The sequence below is a fragment of the Oreochromis niloticus genome, linkage group LG19 (genome assembly GCF_001858045.2).
Source record: "Oreochromis niloticus isolate F11D_XX linkage group LG19, O_niloticus_UMD_NMBU, whole genome shotgun sequence".
NCBI classification, from domain to species: Eukaryota; Metazoa; Chordata; class Actinopteri; order Cichliformes; family Cichlidae; genus Oreochromis; species Oreochromis niloticus.
The window spans coordinates 23,340,613-23,363,216 of record NC_031983.2 but is presented as its reverse complement, the minus strand read 5'-3'; the positions used below and the strand labels follow the sequence as shown (position 1 = coordinate 23,363,216).

The 22,604-nt window shown below is 38.6% G+C and overlaps 1 protein-coding gene and 1 long non-coding RNA gene across 5 annotated transcripts in view; one reads left to right on the top strand and one right to left on the bottom strand.

Moving 5' to 3' along the window:
- The window catches only part of rbks (ribokinase), a 51,675-nt gene that overhangs the window by 23,877 nt on the left and 5,194 nt on the right, over positions 1 to 22,604 (bottom strand). For all 4 annotated transcript variants that reach the window (XM_005477526.4, XM_003445516.4, XM_005477525.4 and 1 more), the window contains 5 exons: positions 21,425 to 21,486; positions 7,816 to 7,948; positions 6,748 to 6,811; positions 6,373 to 6,435; positions 2,843 to 3,007 (listed from right to left, as the gene is read on the bottom strand). In XM_005477526.4, coding sequence (XP_005477583.1) covers positions 2,843 to 3,007; positions 6,373 to 6,435; positions 6,748 to 6,811; positions 7,816 to 7,948; positions 21,425 to 21,483 — 484 coding nt within the window. In that variant the 5' untranslated portion in view covers positions 21,484 to 21,486. The remainder of the gene's footprint in view (positions 1 to 2,842; positions 3,008 to 6,372; positions 6,436 to 6,747; positions 6,812 to 7,815; positions 7,949 to 21,424; positions 21,487 to 22,604) is intronic.
- On the top strand, positions 7,955 to 22,591 carry LOC112843051 (uncharacterized). Its single transcript, XR_003215160.1, has 3 exons — positions 7,955 to 8,729; positions 17,841 to 17,907; positions 21,928 to 22,591. It is a non-coding gene; the product is annotated as an uncharacterized LOC112843051 (long non-coding RNA).

Sequence of the window (22,604 nt, the reverse complement as noted above, 5' to 3'; positions counted from 1 at the left end):
CACACACACAGAAAAACACACACACAAAAAGAAATGAGTCACCAGCAAGTGTGTGAAAGGGCTTTAAGAGGCTCTAATTGCATCTGGTGAGAAATAAAATAGCAGCTTCTTGCTCAGATAAGGAAGAGGGGGAGGAAGACGGGTGAAAACGGAAGAAGAAAGCACGAGTGGAACTACACTACTCCCACCATTTCCTCCCTTCTCAGAACTAATTTATTGCCATTAACTTCTCAATATTAAATGTTAGGTGGCAATAAATTACAAATACACACATTTTCCCCTTAAATAAAAGGAAAATCTTCTTTTGAGGTTATCTTAACAAGTGTTTCTAAGAGCTGGCATCTACTGTATGTGTGGCTCCACTTGATGGTGACATTTGCGTAATTTGAACGGCGCTTCACCCCCGCCGCCAAACCCATTAACACCCAGTCTCTCCAGAGAACTCCATTTACGCAATGCTCCGGCACGGCGACGTCGAGGTGGCATCTATGCCAAGCATCTTCACTCGCCTTGCCTCTCTTCTGGCGCCACATGCCGAGCCTAATCCCGTGGTACGGTCCATGCACCGAGGAAGGGGGGCTCGGGGAGAGAGGGTGGCGCTCGGCGAGGCCATCTGGGTATCCCATCTGCAACACGGCGATGGCTGCGACTCGTTCGTTCTGGCAGCCTGCAGCGAGCGATTATGGACGACAGGCCCTGATGACAGGAGCGAGAGGCTCCCCAGACGTCTCGAATGACGCGGACCGCTGCTAATAATAGGATGCTGTTAAAGATGATTAGCTCGGTAACCTGGTTATGAAAGAAAGGTGGAGGGAGGAAGGGAGAGAGGGAGGGCGGTGGCCTAAAATAGGGCTTTTGTCGATGCCGGACAGCACGAAACCTGCTCTACAAATGTGTGTGTGCATGCGATGGTGAATGTAGATTGGGGGAATCAGCAGCGACTCTGGTGAAAAGACTGCTTTCGTCAAGTTCTCATGCTCAACTTGCTAAAGTGATAAAAGTCAGTGGGAAGCCTCTTTCTAAGGAGAGATTGTGGGATACAAACAGCAAAGTCACATGACAGATTTGGAAGGATTTTAGCTGTCTCTGCTGTGTTTTTCTAGCCTACAAAGAAGACATTGTGCAACAGATTATCAAGCCAAAGCGATGATCTAAAGGTACATAAAGGATTGATTAAACCACATTTAAAACGAGATTATGTAACTGTGCTGTGAGGTAATTACTTGAGCTTCATAAATCAGTTGCTTTAGAGTTCCCTTAAAGAATAGGAAACCTTTGAAACTATTACCTCTCAACCACATGTGAAGGCAAAAAAGTTTCTGTTTTGAAAGAAAGCCCTTGAGAATGAGACAAAAAGTCATCAAATACAGAGCTGAATACAAGCGGAAAAGATTCAAATGGTTTTGCTTGCAATACTTTCCTCCCCAGTTCTGATATCATAACTGTGTAGGAGAAGGGGATTTTAGATAGTGTCTAACTATCCACAACAAGCCAAAGCACAGACACAGAAAGGGAGAGAAATGGGAAGAAATAACAAACACGTCTTCCGGTGAGTCACGATGTGAGGTCCATTTTTGTTTTTCCATGTTTTTGTCATGGAATATAGCATTATCACAAATGACTACCTGTCATAAAGTCAGCATAAATGCTAAGTAGAGTCAGTGACATCTGTCGCTGTGGAACAACCAAGTTAAATCTTATATTTCCATCCATCCATTCCTGCACTCATATATCTCCAACTTCTCTGTGTCACGGGTGGGGGGGTTAAGAACCTATCCCAGCGGTCATAAAATTGAAAAAATTTTTCAAAGACTTTCATATTCAGCAGTTTTTAGTCTTTTAGTCTTTAACAGCTATTACATTTTTGGGAACCAGCTGATGTAATTTTAAATCAAGCTTAATAATTGTCATGTTTTTGTGGTCATAATGCTCTAAATCCTTTCAGTTGTTGAAAAGTCTGGATGCAACTGGACTCTTGCTATGCAGCCCTGCTGCTGTATAATGTTTTGGCATTTTCCTGCTGAAAGACACGGTGGCTCAGTGGTTAACACTGTTGAAAGCTCTGCAGGGCTGTAACTAGAAAGCTCTCAGTTACAACTAATTTTTATACACAACAACAGAAAGTGAAGATGTATGTCATCGCTGCCTCTGCTTGCTACTTCTGAGACTCAAATGCGTGTGGGGCCCATTTCTGTAATATCTTAGCTTCCTTTTGTAACCAGGAAAATTTTCCTCTGGGTTGCGGTCTGTTTAAAATCACAGCAGCTGGAACAGATTGTAATAATAAACAATGAGAGCAACTAATTATTACTACCTACCTAAATTTTCTCATTTTTTTTTCTCCAATCTTTTTATTCAGTGAATGCACGAAACGAGGCTTGTGTGAAACCTCAGCTTAGCCAAGTATGACCAGAGGCTCAACATGGTCATGAATGAGGATTAGGACAGAAGCGGTTATATAGTCATATTTTTGGCAAAATTATGAAGGTTTGGAACATAGCGAGCACACAGATGGCCTCAGTGAAGTGGATTGTATTGCACAAGTAGTTTGAGAAGATTCCACCGACATTTTGGTATTTCTTTGGACTACTGGGATCTATTCTAATAACATGAGTCCACAATAACCACACCCTCTGTTTTTTTGTTTTGCACAGAGGTTTTATGACTATTGTGTTACTAAACTAGGTTTACTCTTTGTTCTGTATAATAGTTTGGATACATCATACTGAGTAAACATGTACTGAGGATTTCCAAATCTTTGAAATCTCAGCATGCAAAAGGTGCTCGCTAAATGATTTACTTTCTGACTTCAGAAACATTTGAGGAGGATATACTGGCTCACCTTTGTTGTCGTGAGCCATGCACATCGCCTGCAGGGACGTCTGTGGACGGATCTCCAGCTGGCATACCAGGACTTTTGTGTGGCTGATGGCTGGGAGAGCTTCCTGTAGCTCCTCTGCACCCAGCAGCATGTTGGCACCGGCCACAATTACAATGGCGTTCTCACCTGTCCGTGAACGACCATAGAAACATGTGAGACTCCACTGGAATTTTCAAAATCATCAATATACCATGACATGAGAAGAATGAAATGTAAATTTCAGTTTTTAAACTTTGGCCTACAAAGACAGGAAATATTTCTGTTTTCTAAGCAGCAATGATTTTCCACCGCAGGAACCTCAGAAACACAAATATATAAATATAGATACGGCACTGGTTGCTGCTCTCAGTTGGAAATAAGCATCAAAACATCTACCACATTGCTCAGGTGTATCTGGGCTTCCTAATGCATGTATGCCTTTGGAGGCACTGTTCTCTACATAGTTAAAAATGATAATAATTCACAGATTTTTTTCACTACTTTTCAACCAGCTGAAATAAGACTCAGTTACATTTAAAATGCAAGTTTTATCTAAATACTTATTTTAACAGTTCAAACTAAACTTTGAAGCCATTCGCAAACAAGAGAAATAGGCTTCTGACATATTTGAGTAGACTTCCATATGAAGACCCTATTTTTTCTTTCAAGCAGCAGTTTCCAAAGCTGATAGTTAACACTAGTTAGTTACCAAAAACTTCAGTTCCTTTAACGGCCACTTGAGGCTGTCTATAAAAGTGTGTCAAGCCCAAAGTTTACCATGATAAATGCCAAACTTTACAACATTAAAAATCGTGCTTTGGTTTTGGTAAGTGAAATTATAGAATTTTATTATGTACAAAATAGCTGGTATGTATGTGTTTGTTACACCTGCACAGTTCATGGATGAAACATGCCAACCAGCTGATAACTTGGGAGTCCACTGTCTCATCCACAGATGGCTCAGAAACCAACATGGCAAAGGCCAAAAGACTAATGTTGAGGTTTAAAACCAGTGGGAGAATTCACAGTGGTTATGTCCATGATTTTATCATACTTTTTTTATTGAATCTGAAATTCACTCAGTCAAATTATAGTGATTGGTGAGTGACAGCTGGACTCCACATACCAGACAGTTACAGCAGTTAGCTGGTTCAATTTTACTTGACAGCTCACACCCTTTTATAGCGAGTTTCAGTTTCTTCCTTCTGGACAGGCTTTAAGTCTTAGTGTAGAACAACACAGTTTAAAAATAACTTTGTTTCAGCAGACATCATTCAGAGGAACAAATCTTAGCTTGTACATCTTGTATGATTTCATTTTTTGGCAGAGTGTTGTATTATATTTCTGTCTGTGTTTTGAAAATTGTGCATGTAAGGACAGATGACTCACCTCTGCAAACCAAATCTATCTACCGAAACAAATAAAGTAACATGAATCTCAGTAGTATCAGTTCTATATTAAAGTGTAAGGATATTCAAAGAAAGTATTACCTAGCGTAACATGTAACTGTAAAATACTGTAAAACAACTTCTCAATTGTGAAATTTTATTCCCTGTTTGTTTTTTGTAGTGTTCCCTTCATTGGGAGATCCAAAAGCAGAACAGAGTTTGTCATTTAATATAAGAATGATGCAAAACCCATATTCACTTCCCTGAACAAGACGGCAGCAATAGAGATGTGTCATGTACTTACGTATTTCTATGGGATTTCTATGGTAGGAACTAAGATAAGTTAAAGGGAAATTGTTTGTCTTTGTGCAGGAAATGGTCGTTTGAGGCATTTTAGACAGTCCATGTGAGTCATTTGGTTAATCCACATTCGATTTTAAAACAGCAAGACTGTAAGAAAGCAGGGGTGGTAGAGAAAGACTGAACATGAATAAATGAGAGGATGGTGTTAACTACAACAAAGGAATTGGAAAAATAATCTTATTTTCTCACTTTTCGCAGTGGACTTATTAAGTCCCTAAAAGTGTGAGTCTTTTAGGCTGTTGTGTAAATGGAAACAAACAACAGTATGAAGTCAACATAATTTCCTTAGGGATTCTGAACCTGTTATTTCCTTGAAAAAAAAAACTACAGTAAAAAACATGTAACAAGCAAAAAATATGATGCAAAAGCACATTTGATGTGATGCTCAGGAGGTAAAATTGTTTTAAATTATAACCTTTAATAAATAATTAATTGTATAATAGTTTTGTATTGTATGTACGTTTTTATTTTCTTTTGATTAATAATATTTTTTTTTATATTTTTCAATAATTTAAAAAAAAATCTAATTTCTAAATATGTTTTAAAATAAAAAAACGAAAACAAAAATACATACTCCGACAGCGTGAGGTTAGGGTTTGGGAGATCACCAATGATGACTTAAATCTCACAGGATGAAACACAAACTAGAAGATTTCATGTGATAATATTAAAGTATGCTACAATCTTTAAAAATTATGTTGAAGCTTATTTTTTTAAATGATTGAATTATGTGATCAAAGATATCATGATGATATTCATCCATCCACCTATTTTCTACCACTTGTCTGTGTAATGGGGACAGCGGTCTAAGCAGAAATGCCTGAGGCAGACACCACGGCATCAGCCGAGAAACATAATCGCTTCTATTATTATTATTATTATTATTATTATTGTATTACTATTTTATTTTATATTTTTATATAAAATATTTTATTTTTATTTTATGTAGACAACATTACATTTAAATTAAAACTAAAGCCATTTCCTGGATATTGTTATTTAATTTTGCTTCATTTCTAAGTACACATTATAATTTGAGTTAATTTTTTTTGTTACCTGTTACAAACGTGATCTGAATCTCTGATGTTCGGTTGTTTCGTTTTGTTTTTTAAAATTTTATTACTCATCACTTCCTTAAATAGCTAAACGCATGATATTGATTTAATAGACATTTTAACACTAAAGTGCCACTTTCAGCTTCACCTACCACCTCGCCTCTCATAGATGTTTTTAATATCCTCACCGTTTTCAGCAGAAATTGCTCTCCATGTGGAAAGGCTCACATTTAAACACATGAAATTATTGTGTGGACATCACAGATGCATACTAAGTGAAATTCAAGGCTAAAACTGATACCACAGTTTAAAATAACTGTTTTGTTAGTTCAAGTTAATCCCCTTTTTGTGCCAGGGAAACAAAGAAATCTTCCCTAAATAAAGTTTTTCATCTCTTCATTACAAAATACTTGAACTCTCAAAATATACATACTGGCCATGAACATTGGTAAAAGGCATCCTATATCATCTGTTAACAGCTGATACATCTTTGCGTTCCTGGTGGATACTCGGGAGGGCTTGACGCTGTTGTTCGTCCAAGTGTTTTTATGACTATAAACAGGTGTTATAGCAGTAGTGACTCAGTGGGCTGAGCTGTCCTGTGTGTGTAGTAAAAAAAACAGTGCACTCACAGGCCCGCATGCACTCTAGGTTGTACATGCAGGAGGCCATGCGAGCGAGGCTGTAGGTTAGCGGCAGAATTTACCTGCATCGTCGACAGTGATGGAGGCAGCTCCTGTGGCTGCATCAGAGCTCTGCTTCACAAATTCTGCAACAGAGAATGAAAGTATTTGTCTGTTCCTGCAAAATGGAATATTCACCATACATACCTTAGGCAAGTAAAATGTTAAAATAGAAACCCTACTAACTGTCAGAACTCAGAGCATAACTTCAGTAGCTTCAGTATTAACAAAGCCAAATAATTTAACAATAGGGAGAACTTGCCTGTGTATCCAAAAACCATGAAAAGAATTGGCAAAATGCAGACTGAAAAAGGTTTGCTCTGAATGTGAACTTCTTGTAATGCACCATGAAAATGGAAACCAATTTGGCACACAACGTGAAAAACCCTCTTTCTTACCTGTGTGGACGCCGTTGTCCTTGAAATTCTGGATGTAATTGTCTCCAAAGAAGTCTTTTCCAACCTAGAAAAGATTGAAGGCAAAACGATTACAACAAAGAGAGTGTCAAGCTGGGTCAGACTTGGTTAGCGGCAACTTTTGAAAAGTGGTATACTCAAATCTCTGTTGGGCTGGATTTTCGTGTGCCCTGCCAGCATACTGGCATGGTGCCGCCGCCGAAAATGTGCAAAAACGAACACACAAAAGTCAACAAACGCACACACGCGCAAACACACGACCAGCTGCGCCAAGCCTTGAAGACACGATAACCCCGCCTTCACGCCTCTTCATGCCCACCTCGCTTTCGTTTTCTTTCCCTCCTGCCCCTCTTCCCCTGATCCGCTCTGGGATGTCCACATCTGTAGCTACTTTGGGTTGTGGAAGGGGTCCCCACCTTGCCCCGAGGCGCTTACTTCGAACCCACGCTTTCCAAAAAACGTGCCAAAATGCGGGCACTTCTAACTGCCTGTGATGATGGGTTGGGATGGTATTGGCTGCTTGGCCCCATTCTCTTTGAAGAGCGGCCTTCCGTCTTGGCTGTTTTTGACAAGCCCGGGTGTCTATTTTTGGGTTCTCCCCATGCCCGGAGAGCTCCTCCCGCACTGGGTTGTTATCGATCGGGCCTCTTTGTTCTGACAGAGGTGGGGCTTTGGTGCTTTAGTGCTCAGGTTGAAAGGCCATGCTGAGCTTACTGATTGGAGACTCAGGGTTGCACGATATGGGAATAAGCTTGTTTGAAGGCGCGCAAGCGTAGGTGGGCGTATGCATGTGGTACGGTATTGATCAAGAGAAAATGAAGGATGGAGAGTCGATGGAGCGAAATGACTGAAGTGTGAACGAAGCTAAAAGGTTTTGAAGAGTTGTTAAATAGTTGGTGGGCTTTGGTAGCTGATGGCTGATTATCTGCACTGAGTAAGACGTGGACGAGCCAAAGGGTGGACAAGAAAAAGTAGTTCTTTTTAAAAAGAGAGAACACATATTAATGCTAAAATCCAACAAAGCTCCAAACTTTGACTGGGGTGCCATACCTTGCAGACCATAGCGGTTTTGACTCCAAGTCTGGCAGCCTGTATGCACTGGTTGGCCCCCTTTCCTCCAAAACCGATGAAGAACTTGTGACCATGGATGGTTTCCCCTGCTTTGGGTAGCCTTGGTGCCTGGCTGAGAGAAAACACAGTGGGTAACTACAGTATTTACAAAGAGAAACCCCTCATGGGATTGGGAAAATAAAAATAAAGGATTCCTCTACTTGAAGGAATGCTTTGGTTGGTTTTTTTCATCTCTTCATACTGCACATAACAGTTGGAAAACCTTCCATCAAAGTTAAAAAAAATGTTTTGTTTGGCACTGCAAGTGTCAAAATGTGAAGAAAACCCTTCAGGGCCCAAATCCTTCCCTAGTTAAGCTATTTATTTATCACTGCAAAGTGTGCAAAACCACACAAACAAAAGGTTTTTTGTGGAGTCTGCTGAGGATTATATCTTTTGAAGGTCTTTCACTGAGAGGTCAACTTAATGCAAACATTGCGGGAATGAATGGAAACTTGTTTCCTTCAGTGTTTTTTCCCTGTCTTGTTTTCAAAAAGAAACTTGCTTCATAGATTTAAAATGTACTTTTGTACCTAGACATTCAGCCAGATGTGCCAATACAAGTGTCTCCAAATTTGCAAATGATGCAACCATCGAATCCCACAGATGTCTCAACTTGACACTGGCTGTGCACATAATGCCTGAGTCATGAGATTTGGTCAAGTCCAGCCCCTGCCCTCGAGGTTGATATGCCACAGGTGGGTGCCCTCAGGAGGAGCTGTCTGTGCCCTAATTCTTCCAATCACAGAGCCAGAATGGGTAATGAGTAACAGTGCATAGACAGCAGACAGCTTCATGTTGTATGTCAGGACTCTGCGGTTTGGCTCTGGGCAGTGCTGGACTGAGGCCAAAGGGTATGGTGGCAAAATGTTGTCATAAACTTGTTTTCCTCCCTGTTGTTGCTCTTTTTTGTGCCTTTGTGTGTGTGTGTCAGCGTGTTTGTGGCAGGTGTGCTGTTACAGTAAGTTCACTCAATCCCAGGATTTCCAGTAACTGAGAAGCCAGTGGCAAACACTCGAGGTTGTTCTAAATGCTGCTGTTTTTGCACAACCGTGTGAAAACAACTGACATACCCCAGGCTATAACAGGATGTAAGGTCAGTGAGGCTAAAACGTGGTAAGAAGGAAACAGAACAAAGGTTTAACACATAAAACACACACATTTACACACACACACACACACACATAAATCTTTTTTAAGAAGTTTCCCACCTGTGTCACCACCATGCGACTCTTGAATAAGAAGAGCACTGACACTGACTCATTTTAATCAAGTGTCAAAAACCCAGAAGAAGAAATCTGAAAAGTGATTTTTCTTTCTGCCTAAAGGCAAAAAAGGCAGAAAGAAAAAAATCACAAAGTCAGCATTACAAGACAGAAGCCAGAAAGAAAAGGGAGGCAGTCATGTCATCTGCCATTAAGACAGTTTGTTTTGGTAGCACAGAGGCTCACCGCGAGGTTTCACAGCTCACAGTGGCAAAAGAAAATCCCAGAAACAGTTTGACAGAAAACCACCTGTGAACCGCAATGTGCCATTCAGAGACTTTGTTTTCTTTGCACAGATTACCAAACCAAAACACACCTTAAGCCCAGGCAAGCTGTCTCCTGATGTCAGACAGCCAAGCTAACTTGTTGCTTGTAAACTCTTGCAATATCTATATACCTATATCCATATTTATATATTGTATCACAGATATCAAGGATATGCAGAAGTGTACAGTTCTACTACTGTTTACATTCAGGGGTGCCATCTTGGAATGCTAACTTGATGCATTGTGAGTCTGCTCTGACTTTCTGAGTGGAAAACCTGTGTTCAGGGGGTGTTCCACAAAAAAATTTCAACTGGGAACATGGAATTTCAGACTAATTCAGGCATGCACCATCAATTTCACACAGTTTTTTTCCTCCTGGCTCTGTATACTGTCACTGGGAACGAATGCCCTTATAAGGTCATCTCCGGCACACAGATGCCCCACCCACCTCCTGTTCAAATGTTGCACATACCAGGGCCAATCAGAAGACATCAGGCTTAAAGGGAGAGTGACCTTCAAAAGGAGAGGATCTAAAAGGGCTTTTTTTCAGACTGGATGAACTGAGGGGCTGTAGCAAGATCCAGTAACAGAACAATAAGGATTATTTCAAAGTGTGAATCACTCAAAGCTACTCTAATTAGAACACAGGAATAAAAATGAGGAGCTGGAAGTGAGCAAAAATAAAGGTCACTCTTTATTCTAGTGCCAAAGCAATGCAAGAGTCATCATAGGATGCTTTAAAACGTCATTGAAACTCAGTGATACTGTAGGAGCAGCACCTAGTGACAGTGGAGAGAGAGAAAACTTCTCCTAACAGATGTAACCCATAAAAGAACTAGGCTTTGGAGCCAGCTGGAGCAAGGGGGAAAGCATAAATAAAAAGTGTCCAAAGAGGCATTTGTGGAAGACCAGAGTAACATAAAAAATACAGAAATCCCCATAGTTTTAGTCAGTCAGTCTCATGGAGATTTGATGCAAATATTTACAGAGACCGAGATGTCTAAATGACTGTGAGTCAGCCTCCTTTACAGTGTTTTGTTTTTGCTGTATTACCAGTTGGAATTTCTTAAACTTTGCCCATGATAAATAACCACCTACATTATTCTAAGTTACCAAAAAACTGATATGTATGGTATGCATGGCAAAACTGCAACACAAAAAATAACACTTTAAAATAAATGTAATAACTCCATAGTGAAATAGCTGCATTTAAAGCGCATTTTGCGCAAGTCTTATAATCGAGTTACAACAATAATATTTAAAGGGATGGCACAAGATGGTAGAGGCAAATAAAAATGTCAGATTGTAGTAAATGATAAAACATACCAGACCATATCTGAATTTTGTTGACTAAAACTTAACATGTTTAAAGCCTGCTACAAAAGTAGTTTTGGTCTCTACAGTTAATTTCTTCCTTCATAAAAAGTCCACGATTGATGGTTTTGTTCAATAACTCATGCATTTACATTTTATTAAGCTTTGCATTTTTAGGATTAGAGCTACTTTTACTTACAGCTTCTGACTCTGTAAGGCTTCACCTCTTAACTAGAGTCACTGAACTGGTCTGCTATACCATGACTGTGATGTTGGTGCATTTTGGATGCAATTGCCTGACAAATAATATTACTTTCTAACTGTACTAACAGATGTCTAAGATTTCCAGTTTTGTTGGGCGAAATCTTTGGTTTTTATTAATCTGTTATATAGCACTAATTAACAGGTATCCATGTCTCTGTGTTGACCCTGTGTTGTTGTGTTGAGATGGTGATGGTTACAAAGCTAAAGTCAAAGCTTAAACAGATAGATGACTTAACAGTGGCAAAAGCCATCTATAACATACAGTTATTTTTGCAATAGTACTGAGGACTACTACTGTGGTGTAGCTAGTGAAACGGCTAACATTTGTTGTTGTGTTGAAAGGTTTAAAGGCTGTGTGGAAGAGCATTGCTCAAATTTCCTTTCTAATCAAAACATTCAGGAAACTGATGTTAGTGACAAAGTGCCAATTTGGCTTTCCAAAAACTGTTAAAAAAATGAATAAATAAGTAATGAGCCTAACTATTGTGGATGACGGTCTTATTCCACATTTGGCCGACAGCCACCTGAAGCCGGATGAGTGACAGGTAAGATAAACAGATTTCCAAATTCCTAAATAAACCCACCCACGCCTGTTCAAGCCCAGAGAGACACTTAGCTATTGTTGTCTGCGGTGAGTGCACCAAACAAACAGGGCGGTTATGTGCTAAAGTGCAACCTTAGTGCATTTTCTCCCACGGAACCAAGAGGCCAAAAGCAGGTGTGCAGTGACGTGAAGTGTTTGCTTTCAGGCTGGCCCTCATTTCCCTCTCCCTCCATCTCCATTAAAGTCATTTCTCAGCTGCTGGTGAGCAACAGGGGGGAAGTAGACACGGACAAAAACAAGCTGATATGCTGTTTTTGTTTAGTTTTTTCTGGGGAAAGTTAGAAATGTCTTTCCAGTTCCAAACACAACTTCCAAAGTGAACTTGCAAAATAGGATGAGGGAGGTCATGCTTTCATTTTTATTAATTGAAACTTTATTAAACTACAGAACAGTGGATATTGGGTGGTTGTACTAAACATAATAAACATTTTAACTGAAGTGTAATGACCTTCAGCTCTTATTATGACTCAGACAAGTGGTTGTTTTTCCAAGTTCATGCACGGCTCAGAGGATACTATTATGTGCTCACCTTATATAATTCTCCTTGTCCACAAAGGTCCTTTTAGCTGACGTTCCAGTAAATCAGGACAAGGTGAGCAGATTTAACAAAGAACAGGCTGAGTGAGGACAGCATACCTTACATGGACATGGCAAAATGCTCCACTAACAAGAGGTGCAGTGTGTGAGTATACGTGGGTGTTTATATTTGTGTGGTCACACCATTTGTTGGAGTCACATGTGTGATGCCATTTTTTACGCGGTGGTCTATATCAGGGGCTATAACGAGCCACTTATCAGGCTTGGCAAACCAACAATTTCAGAACACGGGAAATACAAATAACAAAACTATCATGTTAGTAATAACCTTTATGATGATGTGCTAGAATGTCTAAAGTTAAGCAATACATACGTTTTTCCTCATCTTATATTCTTAGCTTAAACCTTAAACCTACATCCTTTTATTCCTGTGTATGCCTTACCCGTCTCTCATTTCTTTATATTTGGCTTCCAAGAAGCTACACTATTTTAAAGCAAGGTTTCTGAAGGTCTTTCAATTGTTTTCCTTTGAATGCTGACATTTTAAATGGCATCTTTAGGCAATTTGTTATTAGCAGAATATCACAAAAACATATATTTTGTTCCCATTCCTTTAGTTGTATCTACAGCTACAAAGAACTATAGCTGAACATTTGGCATATCTTTGCCTGGTGTGCAATGTGTTCTTAAAAAATTCAGGGAAGTGGAGAAGTGGAGGGCATAATAAGTTGCAGTACTAAAAAATATCTACAGTAGATGAACAGTATTGAAAAATATCCTCAAGGCCTGACACAGACCTGAGAGATTCCTATGGCCCTTCAGTTGATCCATCTACTGTTCACTGAAGCCTCATAAGAAATGGTTTCAGTGGAGAACGACTATCAAGAACCCATCCTTAAGGAGGGGAAACAGGCAGAGATGGCTGAAGTAGTACGGCTCTTTAATTTCTTCTATTTTTTAAGCAAAATTAAAGACATGAAGGTTGGCTCAAGCCTTTTGCACAGAGTGATGAGTGATGTTAAAAGCTGAGTGCTTGCTGACCCCCAGCCCAGTGGAGCCTGTTCTTCAGCAAGTAACAAAAGCAACAATAAGCACTCAGGTTTGTAGGAAAGTAGCATCCATTTCTACCATTAAAAGCTAGAGCGATCAATTTGAAGCGTCTTTGGGCTTTCAACTTTGCTATGTGTTACACCTTTTTGTTAATGCTTAAACACTCCAAGAAAGATTGTATGCATGTGTTCATTAAGGTAGAGATTTGTGATTTTATTAACTGTTAACAATGCATCTGAGTAGGGTATCAGTGAGAAGTGTGACAAATGACTTTCTTCAGGGAGTCATTAAGTATTACTTACAAAAAAAGTAATGTAAAATATATTATTTGTTAGTAACTCCAAGACTGCTAAGAAATGAAGTACATTCTTACTGTTTTCACAGAAATTAATTAAGTGTTGCAGGTCTGGTGTTTTCAAGGAGGAAGATATCAGCAACAATCTTTAAAAAAATCAATGGCTGCTGCCCATCAAGAAATAAGGCAAAGGCTACAAGGCTGCTGATCTTCCCAAGAGTGGATGCTCAGAGTAACAAAAAATCTAAAGAGCTACATCTTAGACTTTACAGGCCCCTGTTAGCATGTTAAATGTTAAAGTTTATGAGACTATGACAGTACATTTATAGAAAGACTGAACAATTATGGCTTGTTTGAAAGGATTGCCAGTAGAAAACCTCCTCTCTTTAAAAGAACACAGCAAGGCAGCTTAAGTTTAGAAAGTTGCATCTAAACAAACCACAAGACTTCTGGAATAATGTCCTTTGGACATATAAGACCAAAATGGAGATGCTTTGCCATAAAGCTCAATGGCACATTTGCTAAAACAAATAGCACAGCTTATAGGCACAAACTCCTCATACTATCTGTCAAGCACAGTGGTAGTGGGGTGATGATTTGGGGTTGTTTTGCAGCCACAGGACCTGGGTACCTTGCAGAAATTGAATCGACAGCAGCAAATCTATAACAGAACAGCTGAAAAAAGAGAATCAAGTTGTTGCCATGGCCCAATTAAAAGTGCAGACCTCAACCCAACTAAAGTGCTGTGATGGGACCTTAAGGGAGCTGTGAATGGAAAAATACCCAGACATCTTATTTAACTAAAGTAGCATTTAGAGGTGTTGGCCAAACTTCCCCCAAAATGATGTGAGAACAATAATAAAGTATTACATAAAAAGATAACTTCAAGTTATTGCTGTTCAAGGTGATTCTATAAGCTACTGAATCATGGGGTGACCCCTGAGAAATAAAAGATGCCGTACATTCTTTTCCATATGACTGTATATAAAATACCCAAATTGATCACCATGATAAAATGATATCTAAAGCTAAAGGCATAAAACAACCAAAAATCAAATCTGCGTGGTTTGTAGTTGTGTTTGTTGTCTTTCAGTCCGAGTGTCAGCCTTTGGCAGGACGAATGACGATGAGCTCTGTGTGTCCGTGCCGAGTTAACAGATACAGTTGATGTGATACGGTTATGAAGGAAGAAGTATTGTTGCTCAATGTTTTGCAAAATTTTTAAGTTGCATTTTCTAAATCCAAACATTTTTCTTTCTATCAAAAAGTAATGATTTCAAAGGATTCAGCTAATAATGATGACTCACCTTCAACTTATTTGTCAGACTATTTTCTTGGTGTCTATTTTATCATATAAATTTAACACCTTTTTCAATGTCAGCCAAATGTAGAAAAAATTTTTAATACGAATTTCAACAGTGATATCGTAAATGTTTATCTATCCAACTATCAGTATCAAACCCAACAACAGTCTGTGAACCATCACAGAGCTGCTAAGTTATTTTATTGACTTATTTTATTTTATGAAGCCATGTTATTGTAGGACATCTTCTTTAAATTCCTACTATCAAGAAAGCAACAGAGTTATTGCATTACACATCTAAGTTTCTACTACATTTAATAAACTGTTTTTATTCATTTACTTGAAGTCACTCCATGTTTCTTAGTTATTTTATTGTAGTGTATTCAGTTCTTTCAGCTTTACTATATTTTTTTAACTTGAGTATTTTCACGTTTTGCTTTACTTTTTGCTCATATTGTATTTTATAGTGCTACCCTACTTTTATTAAGGGTTTTTTTTTTGTTGTTTTACTGTTTTGGCTGCAGTGAACAGGGATTTCCCAGCTTTTGAGATAAAGTGTATCCTGTCATATCTTAGACAATGATCACCAAAACTTTTTGTCAGACCAATTTGGCAGTTAACTGATTGAATGAGTCATTTAAAAAACAAAAAAGACAACCCAACTTATTACAGTTGTATTCTGAATTTGTATTTTAATTCAGTTTTTGGTGCTGTTTTGGTTTTATTTTCATTTTTTTAATAATATAAATTGATGCTACTTATCGAGGCAAAAATGTAAGAAATTCAGTATAAGATTTACAAAACAATACATGAGCCCTTGTAAAAAAAAATAAAGAAACCATATAATTTGTTTTGACAGGACAAGACATGTGGTGTATTTTGGATTTAACATGTTGGGATACTCAAGCTTCTGTCTCCTTAAAAAAACTCCTCAAAAAAAGCTCCTTTCCTGCCGATAATTGTTTTTGGTGATATCATTTTTACAGAGTGTTGATTCAGTCTACTGTGAATCCCTTTTTTCCTTTACAACTGCAACGTTACTTACTCAGTCAGGCATTAGTGACTGCTCACAGGAAAAAGCACTGATACATCACTATCCATAAAGCAATGCTGGATAAGTTAGCAGTCTAACATGCTTTTTATTCCAGTTTATGACATATAAGGGAAAACAGCATTTTCTTATTACTCACCTTGCACATGCAATATTTTTCATAAAAATCTAAGCTTGGATTTGAACCTTGGAATATGGTTACATGTGTTGTTAAATTTAAAAGAATCATAATAAATGTGTTGAAGATGGCATATTGTGTATTTTTCTTAAGAGGCCACTAGTATCTCTTGTGGCAGGTTTTAGAACATCATGTTGTATATCTTGCATTGTACATTGTATTTGTTACGCTTTTACTATGTTTTGAATTTGTATGGTTTCTACCTTGGCCACTTCACCCTTATGAAAGCAATTTGATCTCAATAGCCTAAAGATGGAAGCTAAAATAAAAAACAATAACAATACCTCAGTGAGCTGTAGGGGGCACTGTATGGCTTTGACAACAGGTTCAAAACCTGAACCGCTCTGCACCTCTTCTCTGTGCGCTGCAGATTGCAGACAATCAAACACAACCTTTTACTGCCTAACAACATGCACAGCCTGATGGATACATTTGGAACTAAACACTGCAGAAATCTGCCTTACATTTGGGTGTTTATATAGCAGAAGCAAAAAGAGAAGGAGCGTGTGTGTGTGCGCCTCTGCTGTCTGTCAGTCAATTGTACTGCCACCCAAACACTGGCTGTTCAAGACAACTGGATTGCTAACTTCAAAGTCATGCATATCACTTTGAAGGGCTACAAATGTATTCCCCTATCCGCATTCTGATCTCCATCCAAAAAAGCCCCACCACACACACACTCACACACACACACACACTCGCTGTCACCAAAAATAGGCCATTTCCCATTAGCTTATTAGAGCCTTAATTGACATCTCGTGCCCTTCAAAGCAGAAAGTCACTGCTTGAATTGCTAATGAGCAACCAAAAAGTGCCTTTCCTTTCCCAAAAAAAACTGGCAGTAGGAGAAGGCATGTGTTTCTGATAAGTGTGGACAGTCAAGCGACAACTTTGTGCAAAGCTGCTATGAAACTTTTTCTGCAGCTCATATTTTGTTTGTTGTTTATTCAGAGCTTCAGTCGCTGGCATGCAGGTGACAGTCATGACAGTTATTGCTCCCCTCACCTGTCAGTCATATATGTTTTTCACATAAAAATATAAAAGACGCAGCATGACACAAACTGTTGCGCGACCTCCACACTTCTTCACGCTGAGACGAAGACGTTTAGTTGGCTGGAGCCCACTGAGACTTTTGCCATCACAGCTGATTTATGTGTCTTTTGAGATTGTGTCATTTGCTTGCAAAGGTTCTGGTAAAGGAGGATGACAAATTGTTTTAAACTAACCCATTGTGCTGCAGTTGATGACTAATGATTGTGGGAATGGATCCTACTTGGCTCAACAAATTTCACCACGTACGAGGATGATGCAACGCTGACATTTTAGCAAGCAGGAATTATACCAGATCATCTGCACAGTTTGACTTGAATTTACCATCAGATGGTCCCACCTTTTAGATCAATGGACCTACTCTGATTTTCTTTATTTCTGGTCACATATGTGTTATTACAGTGATGAATGCTCCTAATAAACATGACCATACTGTATGTACATGTGAACTTAGGATTCAGAGTGCTCTAAAAGCCTTCATTTGTTTGTAAAATGATGCCAATTAGAGGACGGGATAAATGGCGATTTTGATTTGTGAGATCTCATAATTTGGGTGACCATCAAGATTGTAATGCATAATTCAGCCTAATACATGCATCCATAATTTCTGTCTGCTTCTCTATGATCCATGTTGTATGAAGCTAACTCATCATAAACATTATTAATCTATTTACTACACACATTTCAACCAATCTGTCATCTGTGTATGCAGGCCTATACGACACAGCAGGATTTGGGCCTCTCCATGGAACTTCAGGCTTTAACCCTGAGTTTTCTGTGTTGTGCAGGTGGTTCACATCGCCATGGTAACTTACACTGCAGACCTAACCTGCTCAAGGGCAGATTGTGTTCGAGGTAAAAGATCGACAAGCATGAAATCACTGCCTACTGAATAATTCAGATCACTGCAAAATAGAGTCACTACTCCTGGAAGATCACCCGGACTTCAGTGTGTGGATATTAAGAGATTAAATCAAGTTTTTGTCATTCAAAAAGAGCATCAGTAGGAAATATAGATTCACTTTAGCATTAACTTACACAGTTGCCATTTTTTCCAACTTTTCTTTTGTCACAAATAGACTTCAAGTGCTCACATGTTCATAGAGCATTTTTATTTCCATACTTTTCTCCTTTCTCACACTCTCTCACACGGCACACTCTGTTGCTTTGGCTGCAGCAGCTTTGTTGCTTTCAGTACAATATGTTTAACCTCGTCATATTTTTCAGTATTTTAGTTTTGCTTTCTGTTGTAAAATCAGAGGCAAACGTGAGGTGGACCCTATGTTCACTTATTGAGGTGGTAAAATGTAGCTTTTTATGATCGCTTAGGGTGATTGCCGGCATTCGAGTAAGTGAAGCCAGATAAGCAAAAGATATTCTGGGTATGCTGAACCTGCTTCACAGCACAGGGCCCAGTTAGATGCTCTCTTTTCTAGCTGATCTTGTTGCTTCACCCCTACAGCATTTTTTACTGCAAACACAAATTAAAGAGAACGACTTTAAAACTCATCAGAATATATAATGATGAGACAAAGCATTCGTGTGAGACTCTTTGGATGTGCCAGGGAGTTTTTAATTTTGATAAAGCTGGAAAGATATTCATCAATTACGAATCACTGTAAAAGCACAAATGACACTTCTTGCCACACATTGTCTCATTTAAATTAGACAAGTTCCAACTGATTTTTCATGAAAACAGGCCGTCCTCTGTGCTGAAGAAAATCCAAGAGATGCTACAAGAATATTGTGTTTACACAATCTAGTGCCTCCATAAGACTTTATACATCACAGGTCTCTTACTGGTTATACTACATGACTTAGATTTGGACAGTAAAGGCCTTTGGATCCTCTAAGGCAGCATCATACAATAAATAAGGATTATTTTAAACTGTGAATCATTCAAAGCTGGACTTGTAAAGTCCAAGATTTAAAAAAAATCTACTTACGAATAACAGTAACATAAAAGGTGCGCTTTAATCATTTGTATATTTTAGACTAATAGATTAGCTTTTTATGTACCAACTGACAAGCTAAAAATCAAGAGCTAAACAAACTGAGGTATGATAACCATTGTTTACTGAACATTTGTTTTTATCTTGTTTATTTCCTTATTTTTAATTTATTACTTTTAGAAAATTGTAGTTACAAAAGTGCTGGGAAAGGGTAGGCGTAAAAAACTAAAGCGTCAGCCTACAACTTTTTGCTCAATAATTTAAGTTATTTCCATTTAATTCAGTTCTTTGCTGTTTATTTTTTATTTTAATTCACTTAAATAAAAATATCATGTGTTTTTAAAAATGCCATGAAAGCTGATGGCAGCATTCTTCGGTCCAATATGAAGGCGTTTTGCAATCTAGTAGACGGATTGGAACCTGGAGCCTGCCCTTTATTACTGCCTAATGGCCTGAAAGCCGTTGAGCCAAACACACGCACACTGCTGATGTTCTCTGTAACTCAGGGGGCTTTTAGGACAAATACTGAAAATGCAGCAGCATTGTCTAACTTTAGAACACTTCCTCTATTCCTGTGTAGGCAGACTTTGCAGACCATTTCAGGCTGATGGAAAACACCCCTCAGCCCTTATGCCATATTTTCCACCAGGCGTGCATGTCAAAATAAAATCCCTGGAGGAAAAGGCTGGCTGCAGTGGTTAATAATAATAAAGGGAAACAAGCAAAGACAATTGACTGTTTGCTGAGGTGCATCCTCTGAGTTACTGTTGCTAAGCCTGAGCTTTTACGGTTTACACTGATAATGGTGGCAGATTTACAGCTTCAAAACTAATTTATATAAACAGTTATCTGCATTTAAATATGCACAATCTGTAGGAAACCTGGGTTTTGGTTTCCAGTTGTTGACTGAGTAGCACTGACGTTTGAACAGGCTGTGGGCAGATTAACCAGGGAAAACAAGAATGCAATGGATGAAACACAATCTTGAAATCTTTGGCTATAATCTGATATAACTCAGTTTTTTAGACTTTGTCTGCAATCATAATCAGACTGCACTAAAAGACTTGCATGCAAAACAGGAAGTCTTGTTTTCAAAGTCTTTGTTTTGTCTTGGCTTTTTACATGAGACCATTGCTGTGACCCACCAATACTGGCTGTTGCCCTCAGAAGTTATTTACGTTATGCTGTCACGAAATCACCTTGAAGTCCGTCTAGAAGGCAAATGTGAAGCTGATACACCGACATCTGCACAAAGTCCACACTCATTATCTGATGACAAAATTTATGTCATCCAAAGCAGACTTATGGGCAATAAAGCCAAAGCTCACCTTAGCATATCATTCTGAAGTCTGAAGTGCTTCACTCTTCACAATGATATTACCTTTACATCTGTTTACCTAATTATTTGACCTGTTGCCCTTGTTTAATATGAACATATGAATTAGGTTGACAGCACACACTTGACTGACTCAACAATGGGAAAGTCCAATAAACTGAAGATTTAAGAAGGTAAGTTGTAGATTTACACAAGTTGGGAATGTCTCTTGTAGCTGTTTCTAAACAACCCCAGATTTCAAGGTCATCAGTTCAACCAAGTTTCATAAGTACAAGTTACAGACGTGTCACCACTTTGCCAAAGTCTGGAACAAGACCTAAATTGTCATATTTAGGTGAGAGGAAATTGGTTATGAACAAACCAGAAAGCACCACAGCTTAAGCCTGCCATGAACTGGAAACTGCTGAAACACCAGCATTCCTGTCCACAATGAAAAAGTTGATAAAGCAGGCTAACATTAAGCTTCTGGAATGGTCTTCCTAAAGCCCTATATATTTAAAGATTGTGTACTGTGCCTAAACGCTGGGTCCATGCCAGGAAACCAACCGATTTACATGATCAGTTCTGCCAAGAAGAGTGGTCAGATATCCAGCCAGAATTATACCAGAAGCTTGTTGATAGCGATCAAAAAAATAAATTATATTCTAACCATGTGAGCCTGTATATATATTTTTATACTTGTTTTTTTTTTTTTAAGTCATTAAAGGTGTATGCTCTTTATTAATGCCACCCTGGAAAAGTTCAAAGAAATCATCAAAAGACCAAAATTATAATGACGTTCATCCATGAGATGCACTTACGTAAACCTCTGACCACAATTCTAACTATTAAGCAATGCCACATAGGGACTTGACACAAATTTGACAAAGTCTGCTGTACATTTTTGAAATTTGTTTCCCAACATGGTAATGTGCTGTTTCCTGTCGGGTCCATCTGAGGAAGCAGAGGCGTTTCCTGCACCCAGATTTAGCCTTCTCATAAAATTTTAAGACAATTTATAATCATTGTCAGTGGAACAACTTGTTTCACATGCTATCATCAATTTACCAGATTTAAAGTTAAATAATGGACTAAATCTACTTACCTCACCAAGTCAGTCATACAGGAGCCAACCACCACAACATCAAAGACCTTTTCAGTCATGATCTGATGATTAAAAGCCACATAAACACATACAGTTGTATTATTACAACAGGAGCAATTGCCCTTTCTCCATTTAAATTAACTGTTCAATGAATTTCACAACATTCAAAAAACAGAAACAAGGACTTTAGCTGCAGCTTGATGGGGGCATTTCAGGCAAAATATGTAAACTAGTTTCTCAACAGCCTGCAAACAAAAATCACTTGATTTTATTTATCTCTCACATTAGCATGAGCTTGAGTGAAACAAGGAAGAAGGTAAAAATAGAGCATTCATGGCTGGCTGAGTTGGACAAATTCCAATCTTACTGGGGGTGGGGTGGCGACAGTTTCAATGCTACACCATGTGAATGCACCGCAGCACAGCAAAGTCTTTAATTAATTCAATCCTCTGCTTGTATCGGAGCTAATGCTAGTGTGTTAATCTCTTCAAATCTCTTCCTAGGCAGTGGAAGACTTGGAAAGCTTGGCCGCTGGCTGTAGGATGGCTCAATTCTCTCTCCCACATCTTGCAGAATAGTGTCTTCTCTCTGCAGGCATGAAGAACTTCACTACAGTGAAGAACTGCATTGTCTGACCACTTGAATTAGCACGGAATCCCCGTTCAAAATTCTCACTTGCTAGCTAAACTTGAGCTGAGCTATGATGCTCAGCAGACCAATGTGAGAAACTTCATTTATATTAAGCGTTTGCTATAAAAAGGTGTTGCAAAATGTGTTAAAAAAAAGCACATTAAGGAAAAGGCATGTTAAACACTACAAACAGTGTAATTAAAGTTGCATGTACAATGTGATACAATTTTAGACCTGCAGTTTTTAAAGTTTTGATGAGTGTTACTTTAGCGTGTAGCCAGCATGTGATTGAGGTTCACACATATTAAACACTTTTAAATTTTGTTTATAATATGATGCATGCTGTTTTAAGCACAGACTGTGTTTGAAAGAAGGATGCAGATTGTTGTTTTTCTGGAAGCAGTGTTAGCATTTTTGCAGCCACCATGTTGGTTTATTGCATCTTGGAATGACCATATGTGGACAAGAAGGTGGGATACTAAGCAATATGCTGATGCTAGCTAAATGCTAATTAGTTGTAAGTAAAATAAAATCCTAGAACTTCACTTAC